Source organism: Xiphophorus maculatus, chromosome 22 (assembly GCF_002775205.1).
Source record: "Xiphophorus maculatus strain JP 163 A chromosome 22, X_maculatus-5.0-male, whole genome shotgun sequence".
Taxonomy (NCBI): Eukaryota; Metazoa; Chordata; class Actinopteri; order Cyprinodontiformes; family Poeciliidae; genus Xiphophorus; species Xiphophorus maculatus.
In genome coordinates this window covers 1,868,125-1,894,922 of record NC_036464.1, presented here as the reverse complement: position 1 = coordinate 1,894,922, position 26,798 = coordinate 1,868,125, and the positions used below count along the sequence as shown (strand labels likewise).

The 26,798-nt window shown below is 35.1% G+C and overlaps 2 protein-coding genes and 1 long non-coding RNA gene across 3 annotated transcripts; all 3 read left to right on the top strand.

Annotated features, from left to right (window-relative positions):
- Positions 1-314: 314 nt before the first annotated feature.
- On the top strand, positions 315-2,776 carry LOC111606746. Its single transcript, XR_002752227.1, has 4 exons — positions 315-361; positions 1,530-1,657; positions 1,829-2,028; positions 2,143-2,776. It is a non-coding gene; the product is annotated as an uncharacterized LOC111606746 (long non-coding RNA).
- A 13,961-nt stretch (positions 2,777-16,737) lies between these two features.
- LOC111606717 (G-protein coupled receptor 4-like) lies at positions 16,738-21,107 on the top strand. The gene is made up of 7 exons (XM_023327870.1): positions 16,738-16,825; positions 17,471-17,535; positions 17,627-17,939; positions 18,131-18,257; positions 18,651-18,872; positions 20,000-20,178; positions 20,262-21,107. The coding sequence occupies exons 5-7, from the start codon at positions 18,666-18,668 to the stop codon at positions 20,803-20,805; spliced, it is 930 nt and encodes a 309-aa protein (XP_023183638.1). The 5' UTR covers positions 16,738-16,825; positions 17,471-17,535; positions 17,627-17,939; positions 18,131-18,257; positions 18,651-18,665; the 3' UTR covers positions 20,806-21,107.
- A 2,788-nt stretch (positions 21,108-23,895) lies between these two features.
- Positions 23,896-26,798, top strand: LOC111606750 (G-protein coupled receptor 4-like). The gene is made up of 4 exons (XM_023327968.1): positions 23,896-23,966; positions 24,344-24,565; positions 24,987-25,162; positions 25,250-26,798. Exons 2-4 carry the CDS (start codon positions 24,359-24,361, stop codon positions 25,791-25,793), a joined length of 927 nt encoding a protein of 308 aa, XP_023183736.1. The 5' UTR covers positions 23,896-23,966; positions 24,344-24,358; the 3' UTR covers positions 25,794-26,798.

The window sequence follows — 26,798 nt, the reverse complement described above, 5'->3', positions numbered from 1 at the left end:
TATTCCAAACATTTCGCCTGGCATTGACACCACAAGTGTGAAAACTCTCCAAATAATTTATCTTTACATCTTCATGTTCCAGTTGTTGTCAATGGAAATGCATTTTTCTGAACTTTTGTTCATGATTTAGATTTTAAAAGCACAACCATAGTCCTAATCAACTATTTTTAGTTTTTGAGGTAATGCCAGTAGAGAGTAGCTCAATCATAAAGGACTGTCTGTACTCTGTGTGCATGTGGTTGTAAGACCCAATAACTTCTGAGCAAAACCACAGTTTCCTTTTTGTTACTTGTGTTTAAACAGTAAGCCTTCCTATTTAAACAGCTGAGCAGAGGTGGAAGCCATACTGAGTAAAGAAGCTGTAAGTACATTTTTTTAGAAATACTTCATTAACTTTGCAATGAAAAGCATATTCACTGTAACAGGTTTTAGTGACTTGTGTTTTATTTTAATGTCTTCCATGAAAACTTTATGTTGATCTGATGTGATGCTACATGAGCTTCATGAGAAAAAAGTTAGCTAACATGTCTAAGCTAAAACCAAGTTTGTAGTTCTGTAAGCCAGAAACACCCAGTGGCCACTTTATTAGGAACACCTGTGGCTTATCAACAAACAAACCAGACCAGTCTACTACATATCTGCAGCTGAGAGCAGAAGCTTAAACCTAGAGATGAGGAAGACGACTTAAACTGAAGGTCTGAACAGGGAAGGAGGCGTTTTACTGACTTTGAATGTAGTTTGTTGGTGGTGTCAGGTAGTTTGGTCTGAGTCCTTCAGATTTACTGCAATTTCACAAACAAGTTTCAACCAAGGATTGTTGAATATCATCCTCAGGTCCTCTTGTGTTAGCACAGAATAGAAAACTAAATCTGGATCTCTGTAGTCCCACTAACATTAAGCAATCTGAAGACTCAGGATGATGAGTTTTCATTTCTGATGTGACATTCAGACTGAAAATCAGAAGCTGACATGAACAACATGAGAGTTTGAATCCAACCTGTCTTGTGTTAATAATTTCGGGTGCTTGCGGTGTTATAGTGATAACGATATTTTTCTCAGCACACTTTGGTCTCCTTATTATTAACTAAGCTTCTTGTGCACAAAAGAAAGAACCAGTTTGTCAGGGATTGGCGCCCCTTACCCAGTTTGTCACCCAGTGACTGCTGGAGGAACGCAGCCCCCTCTCATGCAGCCCTACAAGGACAAAGAGTTGTAGAAAATTGATGGATCAACAGAAGAAACTGTTTTTCTGGTTGCTAAATACTGTTATGAAACTTATTTTAAAAGTTTGACAGGACGGTTGGGCAGAAATGAAAATGTTGTCTTGTAGGTGAATTACATTGTAAACTGTATATTTTCAATCATGAAAAAAGTACTGAATGGAAAACACTTTGCATGTAGCAATGACCAAGATGTAATTTGCTTGTATAGTAATAAAATGATAAATGACAATATTATCATAGTCATGTACAAATTCATGACCATAATGGAGCAGTTTGTGAAACACACTTCTTGTCTCTAAATAACAGGGCTGGCTGAGTTTTACAGCACAAACTGAACAGAAATGGGATTTCCAGATTATCTCACTGTGATGATTTCACTGAACTTCCGGCTCTTCCTTCCTTTCACTTTCCTGGTCATCATTTTGTGCTGCATGGTAGGTAAATCACAACTTTGCACATGTAACTTTAATAACAGATAATAAAAAACTGTTTCACATAAACAGAAATGATTTTGTTGATAATTATCCCTTTTCCTCTGTTTTATAATACAGACTTTATTATTCCTGACTTTATCATAAAAGTCTGACTTTTGATTGTTTCTGCAGATTCGACTGGATCGAGTTCCTGTCTGCTACTACATGAACCTCCTCATCTGCAACCTGATACACATTTTCTCTCTGATCCTGCTGAAAGCCACCATAGATCCTTTTCAGGAAAACTTACTTATAATCACATATTATTTTAAAATGTACAACTTTGGTGCTGTGACCAGTCTTTGCTTCAGGATGTGTGTTGCTGTAGAAAGGTACCAACACACATTTTATCACCAAAACTGCTTTTGCCTTAAAATACATTTTAAGTCAGTTTTACAGATATTTGTGCCGTAGTATTGAAGTTGTATTTCTGCCTTTTGTTGCAGGTTATTTCTGATCTGCTGGCCACAGCAGGACTTCATCAGACAAACCAAAGGTTCAGTCATTATCTGCGCCTCAGTCTGGTTGTTTTGTATTGTTCTTGTCACAAATGTCATCATCTTTAAGCTCTATTATCTGCTTGTAACAGTTGGCTTTCTTTCTGCTCCAGTGTTCATCATTAGTCTGGTCAGTGGTGTTACATATTTACCTAATGTCTCATCTTTCCCAGCTGCAGAGAAACACAGAATTATGGGAATTTTTGTTATAATAATGCTTAATTACACGTTGACAATCCTGCCTGTGCTTATTTATTTTATTTATACATATCTGCACTCCCCTGAAATGACAGAAATTATTTTTGGCTTGTTTCTCTTCAGCCCTTTCATGGACCTGATTCTGTTTGTCTTTATGTGTAAAGAGATCACTGACCAGCTGTTGATGTGCGTCTGCTGCTGCAGAAAGGAAACTCCTGCAGAAGATTAGAAAAGCAATCAGTCTGTTAAAGTGTAGAGCAGACTGGTAAACGTAGACTGTAGATATTTACAAGATGGTAAAAAATGTTTGAAATCAACATGTTTTATCCATCCAGTCGAGCTAATTTGAAAATAAATAACTGAACATGTTATAAATTATACACATTATCATCAAATGTAATTTTTTATTCTGTTGCAAATAAATTTTTGCAGAAATATGTGTATATATGTGTAAATATTTTGCTTGTCAGTTTATTATTATTTCAGTTTTATGCTGTAAGAATGTTCATTTAGTTGCCATCTAGTGGTTGAATTAGATACTACATTTAACAGTTTGATGACGTCACAGAAAGCCCACAGGCAGGAGGACTGGTCTCAGTTACACCCGCTAATTCAAAAGACTAAAAAAAGACTTAATCAATGGTTAGTTAGAGATCTTTCTTTGCGTGGCCGTATTCTGCTTACAAAGGCTGAAGGCCTCTCCAGACTAATTTATGCTGCACAGTCATTAGACATTGACAAGAAAAATGAGAAGGAAATTGACAAACTGCTATTCAACTTCATATGGAAAAATAAGACTCACTATATTAAAAAATCTACTCTAATGAATTCATATGAAAACGGAGGACTTAACTGCTTTTCTTTCTCTATCTTAAATAATACTTTTAAAATAAATTGGATCCGTAATTTTTTTAATTCTCCAGCGTCTTTCTGGAATACTATACCCTTTCATATTTTTTCCAAATTCGGTGGTCTAAAGTTCTTTCTAATTTGTAATTTTGATATAACGAAACTACCAATTAAACTCTCTAATTTTCATCGGCAGGCTCTTTTATCATGGTTACTCATCTACAAGCATAACTTCTCCCCTCACCGATACTTTATTTGGAATAATAAGGACATTCTATATAAGAGAAAAACTATATTTTTTGATTCTTGGTTTAATAATAACATTGTTTTGGTTGACCAATTGTTCAACAATGATGGTCTGTTGTTGACTTATGAAGAATTTCTCTGTAAGTTCAGTTTTCCTGTCTCTCCTGGAGAATATGCCAAAGTCTTTGGTGCCGTTTCTACAAAGATCTGTATGTTATTTCGGCAGAAGCCGAGAATCGTTTATCACTCTCCCATTTTATCTCCCATACATTCTCCTGTTGGCAAAATTTGTTTGAATCCTTTTCCTTGTAACAATAATAAGTCGATCAGATCCCTGTTTCTGAAGGACGTGACCTCTACTCCTGTGGTCGTTCATTATTGGAATCGCTTTCATATTACTGTGTCTTGGAAATTTATCTGGCTGCTCCCTAATCACTTTCTTCTCTCTAACAAGATAAAGGAAGTTTCTTTTAAACTCATTCACCGAATCTACCCCGTTAAAGTCTATTTAAAGAAATTCAATTCTAACATTGATGTGAACTGTTCCTTCTGTGTTGTTTGCCCAGAATCGGTCACTCATTTGTTCTGGTTGTGCCCTCATTCTAAAATATTTTGGCAACATTTTTGTAACTTTGTTGATTCCAAAATTTCAGCAGGCTTTCACTTATATTGGGAAAATGTCTTATTTGGATTTCAACAAAATGGAGGAATGAATGTAAAGAGTCTCCTTATCAATTTACTAATTATTAAGGCTAAGTTTCACCTACATAAATGCAAATTTTTGAAGAAAAAACCAAATTTTTTAGTTTTTTTGATCGAACTTAAACATTATTTATCAACAATTCATTCCTCCACTAATCAAAAAGCAGAATCAACAATACGGGCTTGTAATCAACTTGGAATTTTGGATTATCTTTTAAGTTAATGCACTGTGACATCTGGCACACATATCACAATTTGTGCTATTTCCTTTATACATATTTATATTTATTGTCGTTTTCTTATCTTCTTGCTTTATTTTATGCTCCCCCTGGTAAATTATTGTTATTATCTTCCTGAGATTTGTTCACAGTACATTTGTATTGTTGTTCATTACAATAAATAAAGTTTAAGAAAAAAAAAAAAAAAAAAAAACTGGTCTCAGTTACACTGCAACATTTTAAACTTCAAGCTGGTCTGTGAAAGAATTTTGATAAATAACTAAATTTACAATTGATGTTTCAGTTGATTGATAATAATTTAGTTATTTGAATTTAAGCAGCATTTTTATTTTGTACTTACAAACTTTTACAGCTGTAAGCTAATTATTATCCCCTGAAGACATTTATTATACGTTTAAATGCTGTATTATTTGCTACTCTGCATTATTTCTGAGTTTATCTGAATGTCGACTCCAAAAAGGCGACGGAAAATCAGTGTGAAGTGTTTTCTCATCAGTGAGCTGTTTAGTTCTCACTCTGTTTTCTGTAACGATGTTCAGTGGAACCGATACATAACCTACAGAATAAAATCCAAATTATATCAGTTTATTTTTTTAGTTGTAATATTAAAACAAATGTGAAACATGATGATATTAAAGAAAGTAAAATCAGGCTAATTAACAAGCAGCACTGTAAATTATTATTATTAATAATATTATTATTAACACCACAATTATGTTTAGTTTCTTGTCCTGTAAGTGAATCACCAATAATGACAAAATATAAAATTTTCAAGACCAAGCTTTATGTTATAATATTTTAAAGTCATTAAACCATAAAAAAAAAAAAAGCTAAGTTTCTACAGAAAGTGCTTATTTTTAAACTTTTCTCAGATTAATGTTTCTATTGTTCATTTAATATTTTAGGAAGAACAATTCAGGAGATAATTGCCTGACCACAAGGGGGCGCTGAAAAAGCACTGACATTTTTATTCTCAGATGATCAACTGGAATAAATAAATAAATTCTGTGATGTCATGGTGCAGCAGATAATAAATACATTTTTATTAATTAGTAAACATGGAGAAACAGCAGAAGCCTTAAAAATGACCCCAAAGGTTCACATATTGACATTCTGTAGATTTCACATTGAATACCTTCTTAATGAAGGACTGGAAGCATGTTAGTCATGGACAGGGTGTGTGTCGGAGTTTACTTCTTACTGTGTGTTTTATATAAACAGGTTAAAAATAGGAAAACCTGTTTGAGTCTTCATGTGGATATTCAGGAATATGATGAAGGCGGGGTTTAAAAGCAGCACTTTCTCTATAAATAAAGTTTCTATCAGTTTTATGGGTTTATGTTTCTGTGTTTTCTGCTTTTATTTACACAACTTTCCCTAAAAACTATGGGAAGGGTTTTAATTAGTGTTTGAGAAATGTCCTGCTCTTTAAAGTCAGACTCTGTTTAAATTGAAATACCTGATAAAACACAGTAATGAAGCACAGAACCAGGACTGCAGCCTCATCAGTGCCACAGTTTCCTGATTTAATCAGCTTTACCTGAAACAACCTTTGTTCTTTGTTCCTCAACTTGAAATGTCTTTTTCTAATGTTCATTGTTTTTCTGCTGTCTTAACACAACAGACTATTCAGAAATCAAATTTGAATTTGAATGCCACAATATTTTGCATGGCACCTGATAAAAGCCTAAAGGTGAGTCGAGTACATGAACATGGAAAGAAGTACAGATATACATCTTTTTATTATTTCTATTTTTTGTGCTGTATATACTGTATGTTTGATGCTCTAAACAAAGTTGACATTTAAATGCTGGAATAAAATTAGGTAAAATCTTTCAATTACACCAAATTTGAACTTTGATTCTTCTTTTAGTTTAGATAAATAAACATTTAAGAACAACTAAAAATTAAATGTGAAACACTGAACCTTGCAAAGGTTTTCATACACCAATATTTTCTTTTTTTGTCACATCCCATTTGCAAACTAATCATCACTGTATTTTACTAAAATGATATATTTCAGAAAAGTCTTGGGTACATGTGTGTTCAGCTCATTGTATGTTAATATAAGATCCTGAAATATTTTGTGTCCAGTGGGTTTTAGAAGACACATGATTATGAAATACAGTCTACATGTGTATTTTAATCTGAGTTGTTAACAGCTAAGCACACACCCCATACACACATTTGAATTTCTACTCATTAAGTCTATTATTGTATTTACTATCATTGTACTGAGTATATGTATTGACTTGAATTCATTTTTGTAAATGCATTTATGCAACATCTTCCCAGCCCCAACCGTAGCAAGTCTAGTACTAACCCAGACCCTTACCAAAACCTAATGCACACCATACCTCTAACCATGACCTCTGACCCTAAACAAGATGGATTCACTGTATTACAGCTGGACTTTGGTCCCTTTAAGGAACTGGCATTCTGTTGGATCGGCTGCCAAATCAGATCCTGTGTAAATTACAATCCTGTTTTGTGCATAAACATTTAAAAATAACACACCTGCTCAGAAAAAATGCCATTTAAAGTGACTAAAAGTCTCTGAAGTTTCAGATGGATTTCTTAATTAGAGAAGCTTCCAGAAACTTCATGGCACCATGTTTCTGTGTTTTCAGTATTTGTTTTGTCTTCATGGACTCTTCTGCATTTGTCCACATGCCTACAGTCCTAAAGAAAATGTGGAACCAACTCAGATTCTGAGAATTGTTTCTCATTCTTACAGACTTACAAGCTGTTCTTTGTTTAAACTGAAATTATTTATGTGATGCATCTTATTATAAAGCACAATGCTGTTTGTTAATCTTCAGATTACATTGCATTGTGTTATAATGTGATATGATCAGTGTCACCTGAAACAAACTTTCTTTGTTCCTCAAAATAAATGTATTGTTCTAATGTAAATCATTTAATCTGCTGTACTGACACAACAAAGAATATCCATCAACTGAATTTGAATATTATTCAAAATGAAAATGTTTTGTGTGGTGTGAATTCTGGGAATGAAAAGAAGGAAGATTCACATAGTATTATTTTAATATTTTCTGATGTATGTGTGCATTTATCAAAACTAGATTGTGTAGACGTTACACATCATTAGTTCTGTATTCAACAGTAACTCTTACCTTTGGAAGGTGATCTACATTTATCACAGTTCAATTCTGATTTCATTATCAAATACGAAAATACATTTAGGAAGAAAGTATAAAGAGAGTAACAAGTGTTACTTGTTCAGCTAAAACAAGTAACACATGTTGTGTCTATTTGGTTCAAAAACACAGCAGGTGTGTCCAGGTAATGTCTCTGTTTATCATTCAGAAAATATTTGCATGTCTTACATTGCTATAAATATACTTCAAGAATGCAGAGAGCACAACTTCTGATACAGCTCTGAAGAACTCACTGAGGTTTGATAAATCATCTTTTGGGGTACAAATTCTTACAATTAACTCTAAACATGCAATTTTCTTCTAAATGACTGAAAAGAATAATTTATTTATTTTATTTGAACTTTAACATGTAATGGAGATAAAACTGTTTGTAACAGTGTTTGGATATATTTGGTGCATGAACATTTCTCAGAAGAAACTAAAATATTTCTAATTAGACTTTCTGCTGCTCAGATTAGCAGACAGTGGAATTAGACAAAAGGCATATTACAAGTTACACAGTTGTTAGAAGAATTTTAGTTTCCACAGGTTCTAGTTGTTTTATTGTCTGTTCTTTACACTTATTTACTTGGTCAATATCATAATTTACTGGAGAAAATTATTTCAAATTTGATTTGTGTATGCTTACGTATTATATTGGTGTTGTTGGATATTACTTTTTATATGTCAGTTATAGAAAAAAATGCATATAAGTTAAGATGTACTTAAAAACATAATGCCCCAACAAAACTGTACTTTCTCTTTGGTAGGGTCTTAGTAAAACGTCTATCTTATAGTTCTTTTTCAATGTTTAAGTCAATTTTTCAATTTTAATAATTGTAAAATGACTAGAAGGGAATTATTGAATCTATTTAAAGCTCTGTGTTGTTCTGCTTCATTTTTATCACTGACTTTCCTCGACAGGTTCTATTGTGAAGATGGATTACAGATACATCAATGCAACGTCTTTCATTCCAAACTATACTGACAGCAATAACAGCTTTAACCACAATAACTCTTCCAACAATACATTCCAAAATAGTACCAGCTCTCCAAATCCATTTGAAGAATCATTCTGCTGGCATCATTATGGAATGATGACAATGTTTACCATAACATTCATCTCCATCTGGGGTCTTTTATCACCGCTGGCCATCTACTGTCTCTACTCTCAGGTGTGTTCAATAAAAACTAAACTTCAGAAATAAAACATGTTATTATTTTTAACAAAAAGAAGGCAATATCTGTTTATTCAAGATTTTACTGATTTAGTTTGAACGTTTGAAGACTAAAGCCTAATTTTGGTATGAATAGTGACAAGTTGGAAAAAGTCTTTATTGAGTTTAGCAGAATTTTTTTCTTCTGCAGCTTTGGTCACTGAGACAAGTAACAATCGGTAGAGATGAAAATTCTGCATGTCTATGCATCTATTAAATGTTTAATCTTTGCTTTTTGTCTGACTTTAGCATAATTTTAGCCTGGACTTTAGCCTCGATATTTTAAGCTTAATTTATGTGATTGTGGTTAGTTTCATCCACATCAAACTCTTTATAGTGATTGTTATGTTGCTATGTCATTGTCTTTGTGGATCATTAAGTATTTTAGCAAAAACTTTTTAGCAAAACAAAATTTTGACCAAAAAATTTGACAAAACAATTTTTATCAAATTTTTTAGCCAAAACTTTTCTCAGTCAGTAAAACAACTAACATATTTGAATGTGCCATCAAATGGCAACGTACGCCTGGATAATAAATAAGCCTATCATATTTGTTAGTTCTTTAACTAATTTATTATTATTATTATATTAATATTATTATTATTATTATTATTATTTACTTTAATTTTACTGAACCCTCATTTTCTGCAGATCCGAAGTGATCATGTCGTTCCTGTTTTCATCATCAACCTTCTAATTTCAGACATCATTCAGATTTGCTGTATGATTGTTCAAGTGGCAAATGTAGAGGACTATTTCATAAATTATTTAGTCATTTATTATCTCTACAACTGTGGTGTGATGGCCAGTGTTTTCTTCATGACCTCCATTGCCATGGAAAGGTAAATTAGTTTTTTATTTTGCTTTTTTGCTAATGTTTCTCTTTGTATTCCTTTGTTCTGTAATTTTGCTTTTGAATTACAGGTACCTGCTGATTGCTTGGCCTTTTTGGTACAGATTCCAGCGAAAACTCAAGGTTTCTGCATCAGTCAGTGTTGTGAGCTGGATCCTTTCTGTTTTTATTGGTTTAAATGATGGAAATTGGCTGGGATCCCTTCTGGTCCTTCCCATCCCCCTGTTAATATTCTTCCTTGTGCGCAGTATCAAAGCTCTGTCTACAGCCCAGAATGTCCCACCTGATGAAAGACGACAAATTATAGTTGTTTTAACTGTGGTGTTGTTTGTTTACTTACTGACATTCTTACCACAAATTCTTATGGAGTTTATGTTGTGGGGAGGGTGGTGGTGGTGGCGGTGGGATTTCAACAGTACCACATTTGTAAACTTGATCAGTGTGTCCTGTACTTTAATCCAGCTAAATCCTCTGGCAGACTTGCTTCTATACATTATTATAAAGAAGTGGCTCTTTGACAAACTGCTGGCCTTCCTGTGTTGTTGCAGAAAGATTAACAATAGGAACCAGCAGACCAACAGCATTACAGAAACAACATGTAGCTGGTCGGCTTCTCAGGGGCAGAAAGAAGCAGAGAATAATTCCTGAAAGGTAAAATTAAGACTAAAGACAAACACATCAAATTATGTACATAAGCAATAATGCATCTAATATTTTAAAAAAGCAGCCTGCATATAAAAACTGTTTTTATGACCAAATCAACTATTAATCTTTAGAAAGATGTAAATACTTTATTAGTCAAAACATGTCTAAAATTTGCCTAAAATGCTTTTACTTTTATAAAAAACAACTGTTTTTTAGGAAAACTACAAATGTTAAAAAACTATTAACATATTTTTTAACTTGACCGTGACACTGGGTCTCTATTTAGAAATCATTTATCTAAGCCTTTTATTTTTTAGAAAATATATTTTTGTGTTTCTCCTGTAGAGTTTTCACTGTGATGGAAGTAACTGGTACAATTATACACACAACAGCTCTGAGAACATAAAAACATGCATAAATATGAAATTGTAAAAAAAAAAAAAAGCAAAATAACCTACAGATTTCATACAATTTAAACAGTTTTTTAACCTCAACATGCAACACAGTATGAATGACTGCATAACTGGTTGATTTTAACGTTTGTGAAACTGTATTTCACACAGAAAATAAAAAATAAATAAATAAATAAATAAAAAATGTTATTAGTGAGCAACAAGGAAACTTAAATGGGGATTACTGGAACAGTAACACAAGTAACCAGTAATGAGCAGCTACATCCTGTGAGGTTTTATATAAAGGAAAGATTCAGGAGTGACATCTGATGCAGGTCGGCTAATCAAGAGGATTTGGAACAGCTGTGGAGGGAAAATGAGAAAAGATGGGAATATTTAATAAATATAGAGAATTCAGATTGACATAAAAGAAACTCCAGACCAAGGAGAAAAATATTAATACTGATCTGAGAGGAAAAACTAAAATAAACTGAGAACAGAACACAAGAGATGAACATAAACTATTAACTCGTATGGAAACACCTTACTAATAATAATAAATAGAGGGTGTTTATACAGGCGTAACATTTTAAACATACTTAAATAACAATGAAATATTTAAAACATGAATCCAAATTAAGACCAAAACCGAAACACTCAAGGATAACAATGAGATATATTCACATAGATATATGATTTTTTCTCAGACATTAACAGCATCAGCCTCTTCCAAATGAACATAATATTGTTTTCTGATGAAACAAGCATTGAAGAAACATTTGTTCTTTCTTTCTTCTACCCAACAAATTCTTTGTCTTGTTGAATTTTGGCTTTGCATGTATTAAACCTTGAATATCATTACTATTTGCATTATACTTGATTTAAATCACTGATAAACACAATAATGTGAATTATGTAAATGAATATGGAAAATAAATAAATAAAAAACCTTTGGTACCAATCTTGTAAGTGTTCTATTATTATTTTTTTTTTTTACCATTTCTTGAAACAAAAAAGTAGTAAAAGACAAGTATAAAACTCTGACCTGAGGGTAAAAGTCCAAACAGTTTGTGTGCAGTTTAAAGAGAAGTAGAGTTTTGATGATTATACTGAGCCCAACTGAGGATGAAGAATCTGCATCTTCACATCCCAGATGAACTTCTTCTCTTTCCAGGGGATGAGACACAGACCTGCAGGAGGGAGATGGAGTCCCAGCATGTGAAAGGTCTGACCTTGAGGAGGGGGTGTGAAGAAAACCTGAGATCATCTCACTTCCCCATGCTGGAGATTTTAGTTTAACAGTAATAATAAATAAAGTTACCTTTAAAATTAATCACACAAGTGACATCAAGGCCCAACAGTAGACTTAAACTTCAATAAAATCAATCTGGCTGTGTGTTGTTTTTGTCTCCTGTAAACTTTGCATTAATTCTATTTCTTTTTTCTATCAATCATAATAAATCATAGTCAGACAGAGAGAGTCATGAAACAGGAAAAGCAGGTTTCCTGGAAGAAGAGGAAGTAAGTTTCCAACCTGCAGATTTATAAAAATAGATTAGATTATTCCTTATTTCAATGCAAGAAAGTTTTAAAGAATGAAGTCTAAACATTTTGAGTAATTGGATAAGATTAAAAGTAAAATACTTATATTAATATCGGTTTGCTTTTAATAATACTTACACTTACATTTGTGGAAATACAAGTAAAACAAGTAACTGTAACTTTGGTATCAAATAATTAGAATCATGGATTATTCTTGGTTTCCTTTCAGAAAACATCTGTAATAACTCACATTAAGATTATAATAAGAGTAACTAATAAGTTATGGTAATTGTTACGGTCACTGACCACTAGGGGCTCTCTTCATGAGAGAGCTCTTCCTTTGTGTTTCAGCTTTACCTGGCTGCCACAGGTGCAATGTGTTGGAGCTCGTCAGCCACCCTATAAAGAGCTTCAACCGGAGACGTCAGATCCCTTTTTCCTTGGGCCTTGATCTGATGTGATCTTGTCAGTGAGCTGATTGTTTGTGGAGACTTTGGATGGTTTTGCTGTGAGCCTTCTTGTGAAGCAGCAAGTGTATAACTAAAGTTTTGTTTCGATTCACAGTTGAAGCTGGTAGGGGTTCTCTGCCATTTTCTTTAACTGTTTTCTCCGGTTTTTTGGTTAGTCAGGGAGTTCAGGTATTGTGCTTTCTTTTTCAGTTCTCATCTAGAAAGTGTTTCTATTTTACAATTAAGAGTGGGATGTTATGTTTGTTGTTTTGGCCTTGGAGACCCTGAGGTTCAAAGCTTCCCTGTGTTTGTTTACTGTGAGTGACATTTTACTTGAACTGTAAATTAAACTATATCTTTGGTAATGACACCAACTGTTTAGGTTGCCTTCTTTTTGAGTTACACCCAGTGCCAGACTTTATCCTTATTGGTTTTGTGGGGGGTTGTAACAGTAAATTATAAATGAAAACTAAATCAGAGAAGCTAAAGAAGTTATAAATGTGATTTTGACATTGAACTTGAAATGGTGTAGAACAGCATTTCCCAATTCCGGTCCTCAGGCCTCCCTGCCCTGCATGTTTTAGGTGTTTCCCTTCTGCTACACACCTGGATTGAATATATGGGTGATCAACAGGTTTCTGCAGCACTTGATGGTCATGAAATCATTTGAATCAGCTGCTCTGGAATAGAGGCACATCTAAAACATGCAGAGCAGGGGGGCCTGAGGACTGGAATTGGGAAACGCTGGTGTAGAAGATGTAACTGCAATTAAAGATCATTGATGTGTTGGAGGTAGATGGTAGGTAAGGTTAAGGGAACTAACAGGAGAGTAGGGATGATCAATGCCTTATTTGGAAACAGATTGTTGAACAACTTCAACTTTTCAAAGAAAAGGTGGTGCAGGCAACGGACGTAGGAGGGCCGTTGAGCAACCCTGACACATGTGGGGTCTGCAGGGATCATGTTTTCTGACTTAGACATGTTTTCTTAGACTTCATTGTGGATAATGACTCTCTGTCCCACCAGCTTCAGCAGCATCTTCAAAACAAAGTCTGAACACTTCAGACCAAAGTATGGTCTAGTCTGAAGGGGCTGAATGTGGGAGTATGGGGAAGGGATGATCTGTGAGGCGCTGTGTCTTAAAGGTGGTGCTCAGTAAACCAGGTCTCTTGCACAGCTGACTGGTTGCCATGGAGATTAGACATGCTTTTATAGTTTCTATTCTTATTAGCCATATTTTTACTATGTTTAATCACTTCAAACTTAGTGCCTCATTAGCTTTGGCATGTTTTATGTGAAGCCGGGAGTAATGCAGCACACGGAGCTTCAAATAAAATGGGTCCTTTATTGTTTTTAAATAAAAAAAAAACACTTTTTCTCTCTTTCTGAGTTGCAAAGAAACAAAATGTAAATGACCCGTATTCTGTCGACATAAAGCCTCAGCTTCGGTGGAAATGGCGGGCTTACATGTAGCAACGTAGCTTCACATACAAAACTAAACTCTTACAAAGGGTGTAATAAATGGCAGTGGCACTTCTAGAGGACAAACAAAGAAAAACATAACATTAACATCCTCTCCTTAACTTTGTTCATGGAAGATAATTCAGCTTCGACATTAATTACCGAACACTTGGATTCTCGGTTTAGGTGGCCATGTAGTCATCTTTTTCACCAGGTCTCGGCACACAAAATGTCCTTCTCTTCCGCTTTTCTAAGAATGCCACAATACATACACAAGAGGTTTTTTTCTACTTCCTGAAATATTTTGACCTCTCTGTAAAGCAGCACCACATGCTGGCAAAAACAAGAATTGCAACCAGTTGGCGAAACAAAGCAAAACAGGGTTTACAAAATACAGTTCTGACATGCACCCATTCTTTCACCTGGTTACATATGTAAAACACAGATGGAGTTTCAGACTGAGGGACGTGGACCGTTACTGGAGACATGGCGTTCTGCTGGAGGGGCAGAACTAGGCAACGGTCAGAAAGAAGTGCCCGCCATATTTTAGTTTAGGATCCATGTGCACCACACTGAGTGGTGAGGGTTGGGTGGTTTTTGGCCACCTCACCAGGGAGATTGTCTCTATCAATTTCATCTGCTTCCACACATACTGCTGCACACTTACACAATCCTAACCAGCACCAACTCCAGTCACACATAGTCATGAGTAAACTGATAACAGCAGGCCGACACCCCTTAGCATGTGTGCAGAGTGAGACATAGATAAAAGCAGATCTAGCACTTTATTCTTTATTTAACTCTGTGTCATCCTTAAGATCTGCTGAGTGGAGCCCAGTGACTGATATTTTTATTAACTGTATCTGTTCCAAAATGAGTTTGTATTTAACACTGCGTTATTAAGGATTATATATTTTTATACATAGCTAATAATCTCTGTATTTCTTAAGGTTGAATAAAGACAGGATGAACACTAAATACTTTTCACAACGCCAGCTGCTGTAAATGTGCTACAGAAATTAACTTTGACTTGACTAGACTTGACAACTAGTGATGGTGAGATGAAGCCTCATGAGGCATTGAACCACTTGAGCCAACTGGTTCGAGAAAGGGTTCATTTCTTGAGGCTTCATGTGCACACGAAACCACCTACTGGCCAGGTGTATAATCACAGCCAGCTGTATCTTAACACGTGTGATGCATTGAATTTTTGTCTATTATGGCTCTTGGGAATGACGTCACAAAAGGTGTAGGACGAAATCATTTGTCTACATAAATTACGTATACACATATGTGTATAATAAAATATTGTTTGAATGTATTCTCTGTGTGTAATTATTCCCAAAATAGTAGTGTGATGTGATATGGCATGTTGTGTAATAATGTTTTTCTGTGACTCTAGAAAAATGGCCTGGGCTTAATCAGGCAGAGGACAGTGAAAGTGCTTGTGGAACTAGGGAGGGGGTAGTGAATAGGCTAATGCTTGTGTAACTTGGATGATTTCATGCATTTTTATTAAGAAACAACAATTTCTCCACAGTTTTTGGTTTCAAACGATTTCTCTTTTTTGACACTACATGGATGAGGTGTTATTATTGTACCCCAACTCCTTGGAGCACAATAAACACCTCACCTTTACAGAAAATAAGAAACAGTGAAAAATACAGTTCCTCATAAGCAAACCTAATGCATCTGCAAATGTTCAGTTCACCTTACCTTGTTAGGGCTTATCAAATCAAAATGTTCCCACATAGGAGAAATCCTCCTCTTTCTCGCCGGCTCCATCCTACTCCTATCCTGTCCTCGCGCTCCTTTCTATCTATCTATCTATCTATCTATCTATCTATCTATCTATCTATCTATCTATCTATCTATCTATCTATCTATCTATCTATCTATCTATCTATCTATCTATCTATCTATCTATCTATCTATCTATCTATCTATCTATCTATCTATCTATCTATCTATCTATCTATCTATCTATCTATCTATCTATCTATCTATCTATCTCTCTCTCTCTCTCTCTCTCTCTCTCTCTCTCTCTCTCCCTCCTTCCTCTAAACTCTCCAAACACCAAACTAACTGTCTCAAACTAAATAACCATTATCCAAACTCTGCTATCCAAACTCTATCCACTCAACTGACTGCAACTCGCCTACAACAACCCACATATTGAATGGAGCCTGTGGGGTTTCTAAAGCTGTCAAACCCCGCGCCAAACTCTGAGCCACTTCCCGAAGCAGTCACGTGGTACAGCCGGGCAGCGAGGCTTCGGACGTCATCGTTTTCGGCTCCTCCCCTAAATGAAGCAAGCCTCGATACGCGCTTTACGGAAACGCCCCCTCCATTACTCGACACAGGCCTCGAAGCCTCGGCACATCACGTAACATCACTATTGACAACACACTTACAGGAAACATCATTTATTCATAACATTTCCTCAATACTGAGTTTTTTCTTGCAGGAAACATTAAAGCCAATGCATTAACTGCTAACATCCCTTTCAAAGCTTTAATTTAATGACTTTTGTGTGACCAACTCTCCTAAGTGCTACAGAAAAAAAAGCTTAAATTGAAGCTTGCAAAACAGCAGTTTCCTTTTCAGCTGGCCAGTTAGACAGATGTCAGCACTCTGGGAGGTATTTCTCTGGCTGAACAAATTTAGCAAAGCAAAAGGTAAATTATCCACTTATTAGATTATTGGTCTGTTGGTTAGATTGAATGATTTACAAATTAGTTTATGTGTTTAATGTTGTAAAACTGTTGAAACCTTTTTAATGCAAGGCAGACAATATGCATTGCTATCAGTGTTCAACTCTTGGTTTTGCTTCTTTGGATAGCTTGAGCTTCACTTTCATTTTAAAATGCTGCCTAACTGATCTTGAATTAAATTGTTGCCTTGTTTTATCAAGATGTCATTATTTATTGTGTCTTACAAATTAGGTTTATTGTGACATTCAGTTTTTGTCACAGAAAAAAGAAAAGCCTTGCTTTGCTTTTGTTAACCAGAAAATTACATGTAGGTAAATATTAGCCCAGTGTCATCTGAGATGTGAGATTGTTGAACTTTAAACATCTGAAAGAGGGAAAGAGGCATAACCTCATTAACAAACATAAACTGAGCTTAAACATATTTAAGAAGTGATATTACTTGTCATATAAAAAATGTATTGGATGCAAAGATGTAAAGCCTCAACGTAGGTAAAATGAGACAGGTGAATTATGGGTATTGTTTCAAAGAAGCTGCTCTGTTATGAAACAAAATTGTGGACGTGTATTTTTGTGAAGCTCTTCTCCCTTCACTTCCTCTCTGTTTGACAGAACCCACTTCATCTGACCACATATCTTTTCACTTGTGCAATAAACTAAGAGGGAGGAAGAGAAAAGTAAGTTTAAATTTTAAGAGTTATTGTCAATGAGTTTTACATGAAATGAATGAAGCTCAGTTTGTTAAAACAGTGAAATCCTTTCTGTTAGCTGTAGAGATGCCAACAAGAAGGGACCCATCAGTCTCTGTTACCCACAGTTGGTCCACATCTTATTTGATTGTCACAGCCCACACAAAGAACCAACATGAATGAAGAAATATTAGCAGAAGAGACCAATGCAGTACATCCTGCATCCAGCATGCCCATACTGGTTCCTGTTGCATGCATCTGTATCTGTTAATGTGAAATGTTTCCATGACTGCAGCTTTGCTTCTTTAACATTTATAGAAGTCAGAGATGCAGAGAGGCGCTGAGTGTCCCGTAACATGCATGACTTAAACTGTTGGATTTAACAGAAAGAGGTAAAATGTGTATATAGATGAAATGTACATTGAAAGATCACTGAGAGGATATTTGTTGGCAGCATATGGCTGAACTGAATTTAGTTAAAAGTTGTGTTTTTGAAAACTGATACATTTTGTTATGATCTTAAAGGATGCTTCCTTCCTGCTGGTAAAGATAATCAACTTGTCAAACCATCTCTTTAATGCAGCGTCAGATGTCGTTGGTCAGCCTGTATGTGGTGTAGCATGCAAACACAGTGTGCACCGGCTGCAGACCTGATGAGAAGGATAAATGTTTGAGAACGAATCATTTCAGGACCTATAAACTTTGAAAAGGTAAATATATTTTTTATGTCATGCACAGAAATTAGGAAAACACATTCAATCTAATGCTGCTGAGGAAAAATACATTCCATATGTTCAATTTAATGAGAAAACAGATAAAATATGTGCCAAGAGTTCCAGGTAGAAACTATCCACATGCTTCAAATATGGATAATTTTCCATAGAGAATTGCAGAAAAAACAATCTATAACAGATAATCAGGCAACTAAGTAAACCTATTTGCGTTTCAGTAAAAACACAAAAAATGCATATTCTCAACATTCTTTACAAAACAATCTCTATAGGTATTGATTTTTCTCTTAGACTTAGCATAGATCGTAAGTGTTGTTAAAGTGATGCTGAAGGAAAATAAAGTCTCCATTATTCATTATTTTGCTCATGCAGGTTTGACACTGAAGAATGGAGAATATCGTCGTCATCAACACCTCAGGGAACCAAAGCGCCAATCAGAGCATCTCCAACCACAGTGAAGCATTTAACAATAATAACGGTTATGATGATGAATTCACAAAGCTTGTTTATCAATATGTGGATGTGGCGGATTGGATCACTATTTGTGTTGGGCTTCCATTGACTCTAGTGACGATGTTTGCTGTTTTATCAATGGTGAGTACACAGTTACTACACTGTGAAGCCAAATGTTCTTTTATGAAAAAAGTCAAGATATTATTACTAATCTATTCATTACTTTGCAAAAGGCAGGACCACTCCTAATAAAAATGTGAATTGTAAACTACTCAAAGTGAGTATTTGCTATGAACTGAGACAATTTTCATTCCCATGTTTTGACCAGTTTTTGCCGTGGCGTCAGTGAACAGCTGACCGCTGAGCCATGTTTCTCCTGACTGTATTGGCTGCTGATCACATGACTTCTTTAGCATTACAATGATTGCTGGGACTGTAGCCATGAATTTTGATTCAGCTGTATCATTTCATTTAATCCTGTTTTTTTCTACCTGTCTCATTTGATTTGACCCACAAGAGATCATAGGGATTTTTTTTTCATAATTTGTATATTACCTTGACAAAGTTGTCCATGTTGTAAAGGTAACACACACGTCAGCATAAATAACATTTCATACTTTTTCTGTTCTGTAATTATTCATAGCGATCTGTTGTAATCCAATAATTTATTCAGTAAAGCTGAGCCTGAAAACCGTCATTGAGATGCAGTTGTTGTGGAAAAGCTGGGTCTCCTTTTAGGGCTCAGATATGAACTCAGAAATATCATCCTGTTGATTGTTTAGTATTAATGATTAAATTCTTAAACAAGGTGACATATTTACTCAACTTCACCTTTAAAATGTTACTATTGTTTAGAAAAACAGACTCTAATTTATGTTTAATGATTCTGATAAACATGAGAAATGAATACTGATGTGAGTAACGCTGTAAATTACATTGCTGGGAAGGCCTGCTCTGTGTTAGAGTAACAGAGCTTCTGTCAGTTTGAGTTGATGACTGAAGTCTCGGGGCGACATCCAGCCACAGCAGGACTCTTTTAGGCTTGGTGCTTTAGAGAACATTTGGGGAAGCCAGAGTTGATCTCCAGCTCTGGCCTTGAATATTCCTCCATCCTCCTCTGCTGCTGAGCGGACATTCTCTGTCATCTAGCAAATAAAAACACATGCCAGGAAAACAGCAGGACAGAAGAATGTCTGTGGAACTAAAATCTACTAACTACATCAATTTTGGTTCTGTCTTTATTTCCTTTTCTTTTTGTCCCCCTGCAGGTGAAGAAAGATCATGTTGCTCCAGTTTACATCCTCAACCTTCTGATCTCGGATCTCATCCAGCTCTGCAGCAGAATTCCTCTGATGTTACATGAAGGTCCTAATGTCTCCTTTCTCTTTGCTTTCCGGTTTGGCTTGATAACCAGTGTTGGATTCATGATGTGTGTTTCCCTGGAAAGGTAACTATCTTCATTTCTTTATATCTGTGTTTCTGTCTGACACCATTACATCAATGCCCAACAACATTTGTCTTTTTTTCCAGGTATCTGCTGGTTGCCAAGCCGCTGTGGTACAGATTGAGAAAAAACATCAAGACATCTGTGTTGGTCTGCGTTGCAGTCTGGATCCTCTCTGTTATTTTTATCTTGAGCGTTTATCTTCCCCTGGAACTAAAGACCAGTGGAACCATATTGGGTGTGTTTCTCCTCCTCCCTCTTCCCTTGTTCATCTTCTGCCTGGTTGGGACCATTAAAGCTCTGTCTGAAACTCGCAGTGTCGCTGCTGATGAGAAACATCGAATCTTTTCAGTCCTGGTTGTGGTGTTGCTTACATATATTCTACTTTTTCTGCCAGTTGTATTATGTTTAGTTTTGGAGGAAGTTAAGAAAAATGTAATTTTTGAAGCTGTGGCTGCAGTTTGTCAATGTCTAAATCCTCTTGCAGACTCAGCTTTGTATATTTTTCTGAGGAAAAGTGAAGTTGATAAGATTTTAGCTTCACTGTGTTCCTGTAAAATGTCTGAGAATCAGAAGATCAGCAGCATTGATGATGATAACATGTCTGCTCTGCACACTACAGCTGTTTAGGTGCCATAGATGGATAAATATCTTTACATCTTACTTTCTCTGACTATTGTTCTGGATTTCTTGCAAAAGAGATTGATTTCATTTGAATGATATTGAATTCTTCATGATTCTTTTATTGTCCTTTGAAAATTAAAACACAACAATTGAAGAAATTATCCCTGTATTTCAGGGATTGAGTACCTAAATGTTCTTACTGTTGCCACTTTTATGCAGTTTTTCAAAAAATCTGTGTAAGATTAAAAGAGTTGAAAATTGAATTCTGTTTATATCAACTTCTGTATCTCAGACATATTTAAAATAAACTTTCACAGACTGTTTATCTTTGTTTATTTCACACATTAAATTTAATCAGGTACAACAGAAGGTGTTGCAAAAACAGTTTTTATTTTAAAACGTTTTGTCATCAGAAAATGCTGGAAACTGTGTGACTATTTTTAGCTGTGGATTAAATAAACACTTTTCAGTAATTTAATTAATTCTGAACCACATACAGTATATCCACTTGAAAATTGATTTGATTTTATTGATCTGATCAATTTGTAGAAAAATCTTCAATCAGAACAGAGAGTTCTTTAAATTAATAGAAAAAGGGAAATAAAACATAATGACTCCAAATCCTCCCAGTAGGTGGATGACTTAAAGTTGTTGCATTTGAATTCTGCCAACAGTTCTATTTTATGTTTTTTTAAATATTAATGTTAACATATTCTATTAGTTTTTATTATCTACAGTGTTATTAGGTTAAGCAATCTTTTACAACTGATAAAACCATCTCTACTTGTGGTCAACAAAAACTTCTGTTTAGTTTCTCAGAACTGTGCAGAAACAGGAAATGGCTGACATTTTAAAATACTCTGTTGTTTGTGGCGACAGCAACATTTCCTATCCAAGCCGTTTTAGTTTAACTTTTGGACTTTTCACCATCTGAAAATCATACACAACCATGAACTTCATGAAGCTTATTTTAGTCTGCCAGATTTTTTTATTATTGAAATTCATGAAGAAAAGAATTATGAGCTAGAAAATGTTCACTTTGTTGATAGGAAAATACATTTAATGACTAAAGTCTCAGCAAGACCTAGAGAAACCCAACCATGTGTTTACCTTTGATTACTGCAACAGCGTCTTCACAGGTCGGCCTAACAAATCAATCCTCCAGCTGCAGCTGATCCAGAACGCTGCTGCTGCTGGAGTTCTGACTAGAACCAGGAAGTTAGAGCACAACACACCAGTTCTACAGTCCCTCCACTGGTTCCTGTAGCTCAGAGAATAGACTTTAAAATACTGATGCTAGTTTATAAATCACTGAACAGCTTAGAACCACAATACATTAAAGATCTGCTGTTGTTGTATCAACCTTCCAGACCCCTCAGGTTCTGATTCTGCTGTGCTTCATCAGAACCAGAACCAAACATGGGGAAGCAGCTTTCAGCTTCTATGCACCACAAACCTGGAAGCATATTATAGTGTGCTGAGGTTCAGTAAACTTGATTTTTCTATTTAGTTTAGAAATATTTTGATGATTGTAGCTCATTTTACAGCTATTAGAAGGTTTTCATTTATATTTTCTTACAGATTCATTCTTTACTTTCTGCTGCTACTTGAAGTCAAACCTGAGAAATTCATTTCAATTTCTTACAGCTGTGAATCTGCTGCACTGTAATGGTTTTAATGTCGGGTTGTGGAGGTTACATGTGGGACACATTTTGACCTTTAACCTGTCCCAGAATCTGAATTGTTTAAAATCTTTTCATCTGTTACTTCTGTCTGAAAATGTTGGAAAGATTGGCTGTTGAAGGTGAAACAGCTTCTCTTGGTTTCTCATCCTCATGTTTTGCCTTTGATAGTTTTTACTCTTTTAAAAGTTATTAAATATACTGAGTTTTGTGGTTACTGTGACAATTTCAACCCTATAGATATAGACTCCTACCCAACATCCCAGCTCCACATTTGTCCTTTGAATTTTTATTATTTCTAATCTTTTAAACTTGTGTTTCAGTCAGCGTTGAATTCAGACAGAATGTTGCACTATGTTAATCTCTGACAATGTGTTCAAGCTGAAGAAAGTCAGTAGAGAGAAGTTATGCTGGAATATGGGGAATATGAGAGTGTAACCAATTATGTAATATTTCTGTTCCACAAACCTCTGAAAGGAGCATAACCTTCATCTTAAGACATATTTTTGCTCATCCTATAAAAATATGTTGGATCCATTGCAGTAAAGCTGCAAAGTGAGTGAGCTGAGACAGCAGCCATATTGGAAATATCTGAATGATTTTGCTCTAAAATTATGAGAAATTTTGAAGGTGTCATTTTGTGAAACACTTCTTACCTCACTTCCTGTCTCTGTGTATTCAGAACCCTTTTCTCTTTTCACCTGTGGAATATTAAATAGCAGGAGGAAAAGAAATAAAGTTTTAATGGGGTTATTATTATTTTTAATATAATTTACATGAAATTACCTTTGCGATCGTTTCTGGTGTGTTAGCTGCAGGGAGACCAACATAAAGCGAGCCGCTCCAGTGTCTCTGTGGCCCACAGTTGGCCGAACACATCTTGAGTCATAGCCCACCAGCTAACAGCACATAAAGGAAGATGGAAGAACCAACATGGGTGATGAAGCAAGAGCAAAAGAGAGCAATGCAGAGCATCCTGCACCAGCATGTCCATGTTTGTCCCTGTTGCATGCATCTCTATAAGTTAATGTGAAATGTTTTCATGACTGCAGCTTTCCTTTTCTAAAGTTAGAGATGACAGCAGTGTCCAAAACATGCTGGTTTAATTTGTTGTATTTAAGATAAACAGGTAAAACTAGTGATAAAAGCTTCAGTGCATTTTTTTTGCAAAGAACATAGAGAGAATATTTCTTGTTAATTGGTGCTAGAAAAATTAACGGAATTAAATTTTACACAAGTTGGTTCATGATAACTGAGTTTAAAAATTTTTTTATGATCTTAGAAGACGTTTTCTTCCTGTTTCTAAAGAAAATATACTTATTACATCATCTCTGTGCCCATTTCCTTTAATACAGAAGTCAGATGTCATTGTTCAGACACCATGTGGTTCATATATATAGAGAATGTTCAAACTGCAGACCGTTGAGATGAGAAGGAGAACTGGCTGAAAACAGGAATCATTTCAGGACTTTTAAACTTTCAAAGGTAAATATATATGTGTTTTCTTTTAATGCACAGAAAAGATAAAAAGACACAATAAATTTAATACGTTGCTGAATAGTGCATCCTATGTGTTTAATTTCATGGAGCTGCTGAGCCACATTAGAAATAACATTTACCTGCATGCCAGTATAATAAGGTAGAAACTGAGCACATACTTTATATTTGGATAATTTTCCAATCATTACTTTCAAGAATTACTGTGTTTATCTTTACCATATGCTTTATTTTTGTACTATAACAGATTTCTTACACATGAGCTTTTCTTAGGATTTCCCCTTAAAAAGAAATTTAATACTACTTTCATGAAATAAGCTAAGAGAAAAATCAAGTCTCCATTATTCATTATTTTGCTTGTGCAGGTTTGATATTGAAGAATGGGAGATTCCCTCATCAGCAGAACCTCATGGAAAGAAAACCTCAATCAGTACATCTTCAACATCATTGATGCATCTAACAGAACCAATGACAGTTTTTATGAAGAGAACAAAGTACATCTTCAAATCTTGATCTGGGGAAATTTGATCACCATTTGTTTCGGATTTCCTTTGACTCTGGTGGCCATGTTTGCTGTTTTATCAAAGGTGAGTACTTGTTAACTTAGATTTATGTGCGTGCCATGGTGGCGTGGTTGATAGCTCGACCCATGTTTGGAGGCCTTGAGTCCTCAAAGCGGCCGGCGCGGGTTCGACTCCCGGATCCGGCGAAATTTGCTGCCATTCTTCCCCCTTCCTGTCAGCCTACTTTGTATAAGAGCCCTAGAGCCCACAAAAAGCCCCCTGGAGGGTTTAAAAAAACATCTTAGTTTTAGCTGTATGTTCATCAGGAAATGCAGTTTTAAAAATTAATATTGCTTTTCTCAGAACCTGGATCTAATGAATGGTTGATGAAAAGGAAATTAAACATTGTGTGTTATATTTGTGGAAGCAGAATCATCTAATAGGTCCATGAAGTTGGGAAGAAATTTTCAGCTTTTATTCACTTTTCATTTTGTTTCCCCTGCAGGTGAAAAAGGATCATGGTGCTCCACTTTACATCTTCAACCTTCTGATTTCTGATGTTATCCAGTACTGCAGCAGAATTCCTATGATAGTATATGGTCCCCACGTTTTCTCTGATTTTGCCCTTGATATTGGCATTGGAGCCAGTATTGGATTCATGATGTGTATCTCCCTGGAAAGGTAATTGCCTGTTTACATGCATATTATTGTTTTTTTTCTGACACTATTACATAAGTAATGTCTGACAGCATGTATCTTTTATTGCAGGTATCTGGTCATTGCCAAGCCGCTGTGGTACAGATTTGAAAGAAACATCAAGACATCAGTGTTGGTCTGTGTAGCAGTCTGGATATTTTCGTTTCTTGATAAACTTAACATGTATCTCCTTTTAGAATTCGAGTGTAGAGAAAAAATTCAGGCTGCTAGTATCCTCTTCCCTCTTCTCTTGCTCATCTTCTGCCTGGTTGGGACCATTAAAGCTCTGACTAAAGCTCACACTGTCTCTGCTGATGAAAAACGTCGAATTGTTTCAATTCTGGTTGTGGTTTTGCTAACATATATTCTGATTTTCAGCCCTTACATGATGTTTATTCTTTTGGAAAAACCAGGGGAAAATTTAGCCAGCTATACTGCTGTTGCAATTGGTATTTTTCTTAGTCCTCTTGCAGACTCAGCTATGTGTGTTTTTCTGAGGAAAAGTGCAGTTGACAGACTTTTGACCTCATTGTGTTGCTGTGTAACGTCTAAGAATCAGGAGATCAGCAGCACTGATAATGACAACGTGTCATCTCAACGTACTACAGCAGTTTAGGTTCAACTGATGCACAAATATTTTCACATCTTACTTTCTTAAGGAATTCTTATGGATTATTTGCAAGAGAAAATACTTTCAGATGATATATTTTGAATTTTTCATGATCATTTGAAAACCAAAACCCAACCACTGAAGAAAAGACAACCTGCTTGATTCTCTGGTTTGTCAATTTAACCAGGTACAACACTTAGAAAGTGTCAAAGAGTTTCCCATGAAAAAGTTTCTTTCAGCAGAAAATGCTGAAAACAGTAAAACTTTATTTATTCAGCTGTGGATTAAATCAATTTAGCTTTTCTGCTATGTAATTGATTCTGAACCACATACAGTGTTTCTGATAGTAACATAGCAGACATTTAATTTAGCAGGGATTTAACTGAAATGTTTATTATATATAACAGAAATATTCAATTGGACTAGAGATTTCTTTACATAAAAACAACCATTAAGCCTCCAAATCTCCCAGGAGGTGGATGGCTTGAAGTTGTAGGATTTTAATAATGCAAACCGTTCCATTTTGTCTTTTGTAAATATTAATGTTAATATACTAATATTTTTCATCATCTAAAGTGTTAACAAGGTGATCTATTATTTTCAACTGAAACATACCATCTCTTGTGATGAAGCAAAACTGCTGCTTAGATTGTGAGAAATCTGCAGAAACAGGAAATATCTCATGTTTGGCATGAAATAAAAAATCAGACATTTTATTACATCTTGTATTTTGTGGCTACAGGAACTTTAGGTCAAAACCTTTTTTAAAATAATTTTTAGACTGTTCACTCTCTGAACAATGTATAATCATGTACACATGAAGATTATTTTGATCTGTCACATTTTTATTTGGACTTTATGAGGCAAAGAATGATGAGCTGAAAAATGTAACTTTCTTGCTATGAAAATATTTGTAAGCTAGGAATGAATGTTGATTGTTGGGTAGGAGTTTGTGATGATAAGAAATTTGCTTGACAACATTGCATAGGTTTGTTTTTATCTGAAATATTC

Excerpts from the sequence above, each read along its gene's own strand:
- LOC111606750 (XM_023327968.1), top strand. The coding sequence starts at position 24,359 with ATGGGAGATTCCCTCATCAGCAGAACCTCATGGAAAGAAAACCTCAAT. Across the intron at positions 24,566-24,986 it reads TGTTTGCTGTTTTATCAAAG|GTGAAAAAGGATCATGGTGC; the intron begins GTGAGTACTTGT and ends TTTCCCCTGCAG. Across the intron at positions 25,163-25,249 it reads ATGTGTATCTCCCTGGAAAG|GTATCTGGTCATTGCCAAGC; the intron begins GTAATTGCCTGT and ends CTTTTATTGCAG.
- LOC111606717 (XM_023327870.1), top strand. The coding sequence starts at position 18,666 with ATGGAGAATATCGTCGTCATCAACACCTCAGGGAACCAAAGCGCCAAT. Across the intron at positions 18,873-19,999 it reads TGTTTGCTGTTTTATCAATG|GTGAAGAAAGATCATGTTGC; the intron begins GTGAGTACACAG and ends GTCCCCCTGCAG. Across the intron at positions 20,179-20,261 it reads ATGTGTGTTTCCCTGGAAAG|GTATCTGCTGGTTGCCAAGC; the intron begins GTAACTATCTTC and ends CTTTTTTTCCAG.